At 55.3% G+C, this 11,407-nt stretch overlaps 1 protein-coding gene across 1 annotated transcript; it reads right to left on the bottom strand.

Annotated features, from left to right (window-relative positions):
• Window positions 1-3,286: 3,286 nt before the first annotated feature.
• On the bottom strand, window positions 3,287-8,864 carry LOC144510762 (small integral membrane protein 10-like protein 3). The gene is made up of 2 exons (XM_078240598.1): window positions 8,642-8,864; window positions 3,287-4,221 (listed from the first exon to the last, which is right to left on the bottom strand). Exons 1-2 carry the CDS (start codon window positions 8,861-8,863, stop codon window positions 4,201-4,203), a joined length of 243 nt encoding a protein of 80 aa, XP_078096724.1. The 5' UTR covers window position 8,864; the 3' UTR covers window positions 3,287-4,200.
• Window positions 8,865-11,407: the final 2,543 nt, after the last annotated feature.

Below are 11,407 nucleotides of genomic sequence, written 5' to 3'. Positions count from 1 at the left end.
TCAGGGTAGACGTTGAGAGGCTGTTTCCCCCTGGCTGAAAAACTGGGGGTGGAGAAGGGGTTGAGTGTCTTTGGAATTCTCTACCCCAAAGAGCTATTGATCTTCAATCATTGAGTGTATCCAAAACCGAGCTTGATAGATCTTTGGACACTAAAGGAAATAGGGGATAAGGAGGGAAAGTGTAGATCAACCATGATCTTATTGACTAGCAGAGCGGAGTCGAGGGGCTGTACGAGTCCTGCTTTTTTGTTGCTCATGTTCTTATAGCCAGCTTGCACGGTCAAATGGGCTGTTGCTCTTAGCAATGGAAACAGCTGTCACGGTCAGGGTTTCAAAGGATTTCCTGCAGTTGTGGAGCTGTCACCACTTCAGAGGAAGAGATGTGAACGGAGGAACTAAAGACCAAAATGTGTTCTGATACGTGAAAATAAATCGAGTGACATATCATCCAACAAATACTCTCCGAAAAATATGAAGGGGTCAGTGCTTAGTCCTCCCAATTGAATTACCATGAAGTAGGAAGAAACATTTAGTGAGGATGGCGAAATAGCAACGGGAATGTTTGGCATGACAGGGTGACAATTTATCAAAATGAAAGTGTGTGTATAAAAAGGCCAGATGGAAATTGAAATCTTGAATATTTTAAAGCATCTCTTGCTCTCTCTCTCTGTGCTCAGCATCCTGAAGCATCGCTCTACAATCGGGCAGCTGTACGGAGAAGACAAGACAAAAATCACCCCCTCCCTCCCACACACGCCAATTCCTTCCTTCCAGCAGCTCCGCTGAGAACTGAAGAAAGGTTATTGAACAATGATAATGACAGTAGCCTTGGAACTCGAAGCAGCAAGCTTCAGATTGTGTGTGTGTGTACATGTGGGCAGAGGGGGGGGGGGGGGGGGGGGGGGGGGGCGGTGAAGAGGGACATTATTTGACAAGATTCAACACTGAAATGTTGTATCTGCTTTTATTGATGTCAATGGGCATTTTTTCTTAAATCAGTTTGTTTTTATTTCAAATGCCTAGTATTACTGCATCCCTCACTTATCAGATTCAAAAGGAAAAACATCCAAATGTAGCGATCAAGCAGCTTTATACCAAACCCTTTAGACACAGTTAAGCGTTGTTTGTTGTGTTAGCCACACAGAATTTATTTTTGCAGCAAGGCAATGTATAAGCCGCTGATGCAATCTCAAAACGCGTCGAGCAAGTAAAACCCAATTAAGTGCACGGGGTTAATTGCAAATTTACATGTTAACACAACAAGAAAATGTGGAAACATGTGAATTTATCTTGAACCATGACCTGAACTCAGCAAACGGCTGCAAGGGAACAGGAAACATCTCTTTATTCTGCTGCTGTCAGGACTGAGGCACTGAAGTGTGTTCACAGACGCTTCCATTGGCACGATTTTTATACAACCGTTGGAAGCAATCATGATTGTAAATTGGTCAGGCATCATCCATGAAGTGAGAAGGAAACAAAAAGACACAGGGGACTGGATGTTTTGCAATAAGCAGGAAGGTTGGTTGCTGACCTTGAAGGCGGCTGCCCCGACCATCTAGAAATCTCCGTGTCGCGAATTCCCCCTTACTTCCCTGATGCTAACACAAATCTGGCACCGAGTCAAGGGGATCTCCAGGCAGCAAGCGGTGTCATCAAGCAGGGCAAGGAGCCAATCATATCGAAGAATTCCCAGGCAGGAAACCAGGAAGTCAAAAATGTGGATTATCCGTCACTTTTTAAATATCATTTTTACAAAGAATGAAATAAAGATTGGGGCATTCGTGGGATTAAGCTAGAAATTGAAACATTATAGAAACAAATTTAAAATATGCGGATGTTTTAAATCAGAATGGAGAAATTTGACATTCCACAAATATAAAAAGCTAACGTTTTCGGGGCCAGAGGGGTTATTTAGCAGTAATTATGAATTTAGTACACCATTAAAAAATCCAGCTGCACCTCATCTAACAAGACTGAAAGGTGTACAATGGTACATTCTCATCCGTTCAGTGATACCTAATAGATTTCTGGCTGCAACAGCGTGTCCAATATAGAAGCTGAGAATTACTGACAGCAACATTAGGATTTCCGTGTTTGACTGCCAATGTGGACACTCCAGAAATTGCTGTCAGTTTCAGAGGAGGTGGTGAATGAACAAAGAATACAGCACAGGGACAGGCCCTTCGGCCCTCCAAGCCTGCGCCGCTCATGTGCCCAACAACGCTGCTGCTTTCACTGTCGTTTACCACCACAAAATCCAGGTTAACGTTAATGCTTCAATTCAATGACCTTTCAGAACGACTCTGACAAAAAAAACTAACATTTTCCAAGATTTCCAGTTTCATTTCAGATTGCCAGTGTTTGGTATGACTGCAAATTAATCGAAGTGATTGAAATTCAACACTTGGCCGTGTGTCTTTAGCAGCACATATTTTGATTGAACACACAAAAAAAAAGGCATTCCGATCAGAATGGGGAATAATTAAGACATTCACCCGGTGTGCAAGGCTGTGAATAAATCATACAAACCTCAGTTCCTTCACCCTGGCGCTGCGGCTATCCCTTCACAAGCTTGATTCCCACAACAAAACCATCAAACCTGCAATGAATTCCAGCAAATTATTTGTAGACTGCCACAAGGTGAGGGTAGAACTGAAGCAAAATTCATGAATGACTTCTCAGTGAATGCCAAGAGCAGCAATGGGACTTGTTTTTACATTTCATGCTCTCTCCTTGGGTGAAGTAGCGGGACAATTGGAAAGTCGATGAATAGTCTGGCAGGCCATGATGTGAATGATCCCTTCCATGACTATAATCAGCTGATAGGGGAGTTAGTTCCAGACAGTGGGAAGCTAACGGGCTCCCTCATCCTATACAATTCAGAGGATAAGCTCTGGGGACTGCCCCGGCTGCCGCCTGGGGCCCCCGTCGCCCCCCCTGGGGGGCCGCTTGGAGTGGGCCAAAAACTCAGCATCTTGTGACTCCAAGGTGGAATTTAACCTGAGAAATTATTCAGAGATTACCTTCCAGCAATGGACGATACAGTCATGAGAAGGAGTGCCCTGTAGACAGTCCTGCTAAAAGCTGAGCAATCTTTTAAAATATTTCACATTGAGGGACTTGAAAAAATTTAATATTGCACAAACCTAAAAACTATAACCATCACACACTACACCGAAGTTTATGATTATCAAACTGTAAAAATAACCACTTAAAACACTTCGCACCAAAATTATTTATAAAAACTGCACACAAACTGGACAATTTATTTGAAAGCTGGCTAATCTTATCATAATTGCAGTATTTTTTACTGCATAACTTTAATTTACCTTAAAGTACAGCATACCACACAACACCAATCACAAAAGCCCTTATTACGAATGTTCCGCTGTGTTGCAAAGTGAACATTTCGGATCGGACGACAGAGTTTTCTATTCAAGAATGTGCTCCAGTCACAAGATCAACAAACACAAAGGATCAGCTAGTTTGCAGAAGGTGTGTCGGAGAGTTGCAAAATGTGAAACAAAGGACGCCAGTCAGATCCCAAGGCCGCCTCGTCTTTGCATCCAATCCACACGCAAACGAAAAACTCAATTTGTCTTTCAGGTTCTCTGACTGCAGCCCTTTTTGCTTTGCAGTTACAGGGTCTCTCAAACAACCAGAATTGTGTAAAGTGCACAAACATTTCCTCCGTGTAACACCGCATTCTGAAAATCATTTGTAGACGGTCAGTCACGATTGCTGTACCGATGCAGGTCGACATTCCTCCCTTTCCAGCCTCGGAACGTAGAGGGTGATGGGCCATTTGAAAAACTCCTGGCTCAAAGTGACTGTGGAAAATGGGCTGTGGCTCATTTCTGTTGACTTTGGGCAGCTTAATTTGCTCGATTATAAAATCAGGCCCAGCTTCGAGCTGAGAGATGAAACCTTGTGGCTGTGAGCAAACTGTGTGGCCATCATTAACTGTGCCAGGGTTACAAGTATTCTCCCCATCGTAACCTCTGAATTTGTCGTCATCGGGTGAAGAACATTTGACATCGTCTTCAGCCACAAAACACGAAGCACGGCCAATATCCATCAACCCTTTCACACTCCGCATGTTCTGAAGTGCTGATGTTGGTTGGTAAGGTTTACTGATTATACATGAAATTTCCAGTCCAGAATTAGATAATCTTCAACAAAACTACCTCAACTGATCTAGTGAATCTCAATATGGACCTAGAAGAGAAAGAACACACTTTAAAATGATTCCATTCATCATTTTCACCCTCCGACATTCCAATCAATCCCCCAGGATGCCCCAGTACATTCTCATCGCTCCGTCATCCCAGTGACTCCCTCCTCCCCAGTCTCTCACTACCTCCCTTCCCTCCCCAGTCTCGCACTTCCCCCTCCCCTCCCCATGTCTCGCTCCCCCCTCTCCCCCCTCCGCAACCCCTAGTCTCTCGCTCCCCGTCCGCCCCCATCTCTCGCTCCCCCCTCCTCCTCCCCCAGTCTCTCTCTCTCTCCCCCCCCCGTCTCTCTCTCTCTCCCACCGTCTCTCTCTCTGTTTCCCACCCCGTCTCTCTCTCTCTCCCCACCCCGTCTCTCTCTCTCTCCCCCACCCCGTCTCTCTCTCTCTCCCCCCCACCCCGTCTCTCTCTCTCTCCCCCACCCCGTCTCCCTCTCTCTCCCCCCCGTCTCTATCTCTCTCTCCCCACCCCCCGTCTCTCTCCCCCCGTGCCTCTCTGCCCACCCCGTCTCTCTCTCCCTCCCCCCCCGTCTCTCTCTCCCTCCCCCCCCGTCTCTCTCTCCCTCCCCCCCCGTCTCTCTCTCCCTCCCCCCCCCCGTCTCTCTCTCCCTCCCCCCCCCGTCTCTCTCTCCCTCCCCCCCCGTCTCTCTCTCCCTCCCCCCCGTCTCTCTCTCCCTCCCCCCCCGTCTCTCTCTCCCTCCCCCCCCGTCTCTCTCTCCCTCCCTCCCCGTCTCTCTCTCCCTCCCCCCCCCGTCTCTCTCTCCCTCCCCCCCGTCTCTCTCTCCCTCCCCCCCCGTCTCTCTCCCCCTCCCCCCCCGTCTCTCTCTCCCTCCCCCCCCGTCTCTCTCCCCCTCCCCCCCGTCTCTCTCTCCCTCCCCCCCCGTCTCTCTCTCCCTCCCCCCCCCCCCCCCGTCTCTCTCTCTCCCTCCCCCCCCCCGTCTCTCTCTCTCTCCCCCCCGTCTCTATCTCTCTCTCCCCACCCCCCGTCTCTCACCCCCCGTCTCTCCCCCCCCGTCTCGCTCTCTCTCTCTCCCCCCCCCCGTCTCGCTCTCTCCCCCCCCCCGTCTCGCTCTCTCCCCCCCCCCGTCTCCCTCCCTCTCTCTCCCCCCCCCCGTCTCCCTCCCTCTCTCCCCCCCCCCCCGTCTCCCGTCCCTCTCTCCCCCCCCCCGTCTCCCGTCCCTCTCCCCCCCCCGTCTCCCGTCCCTCTCTCCCCCCCCGTCCCCGTCCCTCTCTCCCCCGTCCCCGTCCCTCTCTCCCCCGTCCCCGTCCCTCTCTCCCCCACCCCGTCCCTCTCTCCCCCACCCCGTCCCTCTCTCCCCCACCCCGTCCCTCTCTCCCCCACCCCGTCCCTCTCTCCCCCACCCCGTCCCTCTCTCCCCCACCCCGTCCCTCTCTCCCCCACCCCGTCCCTCTCTCCCCCACCCCGTCCCTCTCTCCCCCACCCCGTCCCTCTCTCCCCCACCCCGTCCCTCTCTCCCCCACCCCGTCCCTCTCTCCCCCACCCCGTCCCTCTCTCCCCCACCCCGTCCCTCTCTCCCCCACCCCGTCCCTCTCTCCCCCACCCCGACCCTCTCTCCCCCACCCCGACCCTCTCTCCCCCACCCCGACCCTCTCTCCCCCACCCCGACCCTCTCTCTCCCCCCCGTCTCGCGCTCTCTCTCTCCCCCCCCCGTCTCGCGCTCTCTCTCTCCCCCCCCGTCTCGCTCTCTCTCTCCCCCGTCTCGCTCTCTCCCTCTCCCCCCCCCCGCTCTCTCCCTCTCCCCCCCCGTCTCGCTCTCTCTCTCCCCCCCCGTCTCGCTCTCCCTCTCTCTCCCCCCCCCGTCTCGCTCTCCCTCTCTCTCCCCCCCCCGTCTCTCTCTCCCTCTCTCCCCCCCCCGTCTCTCTCTCCCTCTCTCCCCCCCCCGTCTCCCTCCTCTTCGTCTCCCTCCCTCTCTCCCCCCCCCGTCTCCCTCCCTCTCTCCCCCCCCCGTCTCTCTCTCCCTCTCTCCCCCCCCCCCCGTCTCCCTCCCTCTCTCCCCCCCCCCCCGTCTCCCTCCCTCTCTCCCCCCCCCCCCCGTCTCCCTCCCTCTCTCCCCCCCCCCGTCTCCCTCCCTCTCTCCCCCCCCCCCCCGTCTCCCTCCCTCTCTCCCCCCCCCCGTCTCCCTCCCTCTCTCCCCCCCCGTCTCCCTCCCTCTCTCCCCCCCCCGTCTCCCTCCCTCTCTCCCCCCCCCCGTCTCCCTCCCTCTCTCCCCCCCCCGTCTCCCTCCCTCTCTCCCCCACCCCGTCCCTCTCTCCCCCACCCCGTCCCTCTCTCCCCCACCCCGTCCCTCTCTCCCCCACCCCGTCCCTCTCTCCCCCACCCCGTCCCTCCCTCCCCCACCCCGTCCCTCTCCCCCCCCTCCCCCCAGTCTCTCTCTCCCCCCCTCCCGCCAGTCTCTCTCTCCCCCCCTCCCCCCAGTCTCTCTCTCCCCCCCTCCCCCCAGTCTCTCTCTCCCCCCCTCCCCCCAGTCTCTCTCTCCCCCCCTCCCCCCAGTCTCTCTCTCCCCCCCCCCCCTCCCCCCAGTCTCTCTCTCCCCCCCCCCCTCCCCCCAGTCTCTCTCTCCCCCCCCCCTCCCCCTCTCTCCCCCCCCCCCAGTCTCTCTCTCCCCCACCCCGTCCCTCTCTCCCCCACCCCGTCCCTCTCTCCCCCACCCCGTCCCTCTCTCCCCCCCCTCCCCCCAGTCTCTCTCCCCCCCCCTCCCCCCAGTCTCTCTCCCCCCCCCTCCCCCCAGTCTCTCTCCCCCCCCCTCCCCCCAGTCTCTCTCCCCCCCCCTCCCCCCAGTCTCTCTCCCCCCCCCTCCCCCCCAGTCTCTCTCCCCCCCCTCCCCCCAGTCTCTCTCTCCCCCCCCCTCCCCCCAGTCTCTCTCTCCCCCCCCCCTCCCCCCAGTCTCTCTCTCCCCCCCCCCTCCCCCCAGTCTCTCTCTCCCCCCCCCCTCCCCCCAGTCTCTCTCTCCCCCCCCCCTCCCCTCCCCCCAGTCTCTCTCTCCCCCCCTCCCCCCAGTCTCTCTCTCCCCCCCCCTCCCCCCAGTCTCTCTCTCCCCCCCCCTCCCCCCAGTCTCTCTCTCCCCCCCCCCTCCCCCCAGTCTCTCTCTCCCCCCCCCCCTCCCCCCAGTCTCTCTCTCCCCCCCCCGTCCCTCTCTCCCCCACCCCGTCCCTCTCTCCCCCACCCCGTCCCTCTCTCCCCCACCCCGTCCCTCTCTCCCCCCCCCTCCCCCCAGTCTCTCTCCCCCCCCCCGTCCCTCTCTCCCCCCCCTCCCCCCAGTCTCTCTCCCCCCCCCTCCCCCCAGTCTCTCTCCCCCCCCCTCCCCCCAGTCTCTCTCCCCCCCCCCTCCCCCCAGTCTCTCTCCCCCCCCCTCCCCCCAGTCTCTCTCCCCCCCCCCTCCCCCCAGTCTCTCTCCCCCCCCCCTCCCCCCAGTCTCTCTCCCCCCCCCTCCCCCCCAGTCTCTCTCCCCCCCCTCCCCCCAGTCTCTCTCCCCCCCCCCTCCCCCCAGTCTCTCTCCCCCCCCTCCCCCCAGTCTCTCTCCCCCCCCTCCCCCCAGTCTCTCTCCCCCCCCCTCCCCCCAGTCTCTCTCTCCCCCCCTCCCCCCAGTCTCTCTCTCTCCCCCCTCCCGCCAGTCTCTCTCTCCCCCCTCTCCCCCCAGTCTCTCTCTCCCCCCCCTCCCCCCAGTCTCTCTCTCCCCCCCCCTCCCCCCAGTCTCTCTCTCCCCCCCCCTCCCCCCAGTCTCTCTCTCCCCCCCCCTCCCCCCAGTCTCTCTCTCCCCCCCCCTCCCCCCAGTCTCTCTCTCCCCCCCCCCTCCCCCCAGTCTCTCTCTCCCCCCCCCCTCCCCCCAGTCTCTCTCTCCCCCCCCCTCCCCCCAGTCTCTCTCTCCCCCCCCTCCCCCCAGTCTCTCTCTCCCCCCCCTCCCCTCCCCCCAGTCTCTCTCTCCCCCCCCTCCCCTCCCCCCAGTCTCTCTCTCCCCCCCCCTCCCCTCCCCCCAGTCTCTCTCTCCCCCCCCTCCCCTCCCCCCAGTCTCTCTCTCCCCCCCCCTCCCCCCAGTCTCTCTCTCTCCCCCCCCCTCCCCCCAGTCTCTCTCTCTCCCCCCCCCCTCCCCCCAGTCTCTCTCTCCCCCCCCCAGTCTCTCTCCCCCCCCCCCTCCCCCCAGTCTCTCTCTCCCCCCCCCCTCCCCCCAGTCTCTCTCTCCCCCCCTCCCCCAGTCTCTCTCTCTCCCCCCCCTCCCCCCAGTCTCTCTCTCTCCCCCCCCTCCCCCCAGTCTCTCTCTCCCCCCCTCCCCCCAGTCTCTCTCTCCCCCCCTCCCCCCAGTCTCTCTCTCCCCCCTCCCCCCAGTCTCTCTCTCCCCCCTCTCCCCCAGTCTCTCTCTCCCCCCCCTCCCCCCAGTCTCTCTCTCCCACCTGCAGGCGGACATTCAGCATCAGGGAGGCGATCAGGTAGAGGTAGGGGAACCGGAGGCGGAGCCTCCAGGCCAAGTCGAAGAAGGTGATGAGGGTCCGGCTCAGGCCTTTGGAGAAGACGGTGTAGGAGCGGGCGAGCGGCCCGATGAAGCTGAGCGGCAGCTGGGGCAGTCCCGCCATAGACACCCGGGGCCGCCGGCCGGAAACCGGAACCCGCCGCATCACTTCCGGCCCCAGAACTTCCGGGCGGAAGGTCAAGGGCAAAAAGTTGGTCCAGAAAAGTTGTTGTTTCAGGGCAAGTTTCCCATTGGGGGGAAGCGGGGAGTCTCTGATCCCGGATCCCGGCCCAGCTCCTGCAAACAAGGCACTGACTTTATAAACAATCAAATTAAACCCCTCTGCGTAAAACAGCGTCACAATCCGACAAAAAATCCATTTAAAAATAACATTTTATTCATATCTCAGCAAAACTTTTAACTCCTGGTGCAAGTTTATTGATAATATTCTTGGATGCATAAACGAATTAGATGTGAAAGACAGCAACGTCCTGAAAGATTTAATTAAATCCTGTGTTTTGCTGATGCATTTCTGGGAAAAGTTTCTTCCCACTTTAATTTTAAACTTCTGAAGTCATTTGTTTGCCCCAAACCCCCTTTTACAGGTTTTATCAGTTTTTTAAGTTTTTCAAATGTTAACCTGATCTTTCACCTCACCCTATCAGTAACACTACATTCTGCACCCTCCTTTCCTTCTCCCCTGTGGACTCCATGAACTGTATGGAGATTTAAACTCAAGTCTCTGGGTCATTAGTCCAGGAACATAACTACTACTGTACTCCTAAAGTATCACAGTTTTAAAGAAATAAAGATTTGCATGCATATTGTTTATTTATGCAAGGGATCTCACAACACTCACACAAATTACATTAGAAAATCATTGATTTGTAACTTAATTTTCCACCTCCATTTTCTCTCCTCCTGCACTGAACGGTCTGACCATCATTAAGGGCAGGGATTTTAAATGCTTTCTCGTAGCACCTCCAGCTACCAAATCGTCATGAGTAAGCCCAGATATTGTGCCAGTTCTCTGTTCCATCGGTGAGGGGAGTATAACCCAGTCTGATTCTACCCTCACCTTTTTTCCACATGTAGATTTTCTAGCCGGGGTTAATGGATGACACTGCAGTCACTCTGGGGCCATGAATGAGAGGACACTGCTGCTGTGAACACAAGAAATAGGATCAGGAATCGGCCACTCGGATCTTTGACCCTGCTCCACCATTCAACACGATCACAGCTAGAATCAGAGAATCCCTACAGTTCCAAAGACCATTTGGCCTATTGAACCTGACAACAATCCCATCCGGACCGTATCCCCCTAACCCCCTATTTACTCTAAGGAGCATTTTAGCATAGCCAATCAACCTAACCCATACATCTTTGGAGTGTGAGAGGAAACCAGAGCACCTGGAGGAAACCCAAGCAGACAAGGGGAGAATGTACAGATTCCACACAGACAGTGACCCGAGGCTGGAATTGAACCTGGGTTCCTGGAGCTGTGAGGCAGCAGTGCTAATCACTGTGCCACCGTATCGCTCCTGATGATCTATCTCAGCACTACTTTCCCACACTATCCCTACATCCCTTAATTGTGTTCGTGCCCAAAAAGATTGATCTCCATTTTGATTATAACAGAGTACCCAAAGTTCTCTCAGGTAGAAAACTCCAAAGATTCACAACCCTTTCGAGTGAAGTAACTTCTCAAGTCCTATTTTAACCACATGTTCTACATTCTCTACACAGAGAAAATATCCTCCCAGCAACTACCCTGTCAATCCTCTGAAGAACTTTACGTGTTTCAATTAGACCACCTTTCAACCTTCTAAATTCCAGAAAATATAGACCTAGTCTAATCAATCTCTCCTCATAGGACAATATCTCCATCGAGGAATCAGTCTAGATAACCTACTCATGGATTCTCCCACGCTGGCTGTTGTGCTCCTCCAGGTGATTCTGTGCTGTGACTCTGGGCACAGTGGAGTGGAGTTGCACTACCTCCGGTTGGTACAGCAGTTGCTGCTTATTGCTGGTTGCGCATGGAATCATAGAACAATTACAGCAGAGAGGGAGGTCGTTCAGCCCTTTGAGTCCATGTTGGCTTTCTATAAGAGCAACTTAGCTAATCCCACTCCTTGCCTTTCCCCGGTAGTACACAGATCTTTTGTCTCTTAGTGAATCAAAGGATATGGGGAGCTGGTGAGGTGGGGTTGATGCCTGAGATCAACCATGATCGTATTCAATGGTGCAGCAGGCTTGAAAGGCCATAAGACCTACTTCCCCAGCTCCTATTTCTTGTGTTCCCTTTATGTGTTTATACAATTCACTTTTGAAAGCCATCATCAAATCTATCTCCATCACGCTCTCAGGCAGTGCATTCCAGATCTTAACCACTTGATGCATTAAAAAGTTTTCCCTCATGTTCTTCTGTCAATCACCATTAATTGCTGTCCTCTGGTTCTCAATCCTTCTGCCAAAAAGGACAGTTTCCTCCCTATGCACTCTGTCCAGGTCCCTCATGTTTTGGAAGACCGCAGTCAAATCTCCTCAATCTTCTCTCCTATTCTTTAAGGAGAACAGCCTTAGTATCTCCATTCTCTCACTCTAGGCGACAGAAATGACAGTTCAATGACTCTACTACATGGTGATATTCCTGTGGCTTTGGATGCCCTGGGTGCTGTTGTAGCTTTGCAGTCCTTTAGGCAGCTTG

The sequence above is a fragment of the Mustelus asterias genome, chromosome 23, assembly GCF_964213995.1.
Source record: "Mustelus asterias chromosome 23, sMusAst1.hap1.1, whole genome shotgun sequence".
In the NCBI taxonomy this organism is placed as follows: Eukaryota; Metazoa; Chordata; class Chondrichthyes; order Carcharhiniformes; family Triakidae; genus Mustelus; species Mustelus asterias.
Note: the sequence above shows the minus strand (reverse complement) of the source record. Positions and strands in the feature narration are given on the sequence as shown.

Bases quoted from the DNA above. Each gene is read 5' to 3' on its own strand.
- LOC144510762 (XM_078240598.1), bottom strand. From the start codon at position 8,863: ATGCGGCGGGTTCCGGTTTCCGGCCGGCGGCCCCGGGTGTCTATGGCG. The intron at 4,222-8,641 runs GTGGGAGAGAGA...TTTCTCTTCTAG, and splicing joins TGCTGAATGTCCGCCTGCAG to GTCCATATTGAGATTCACTA.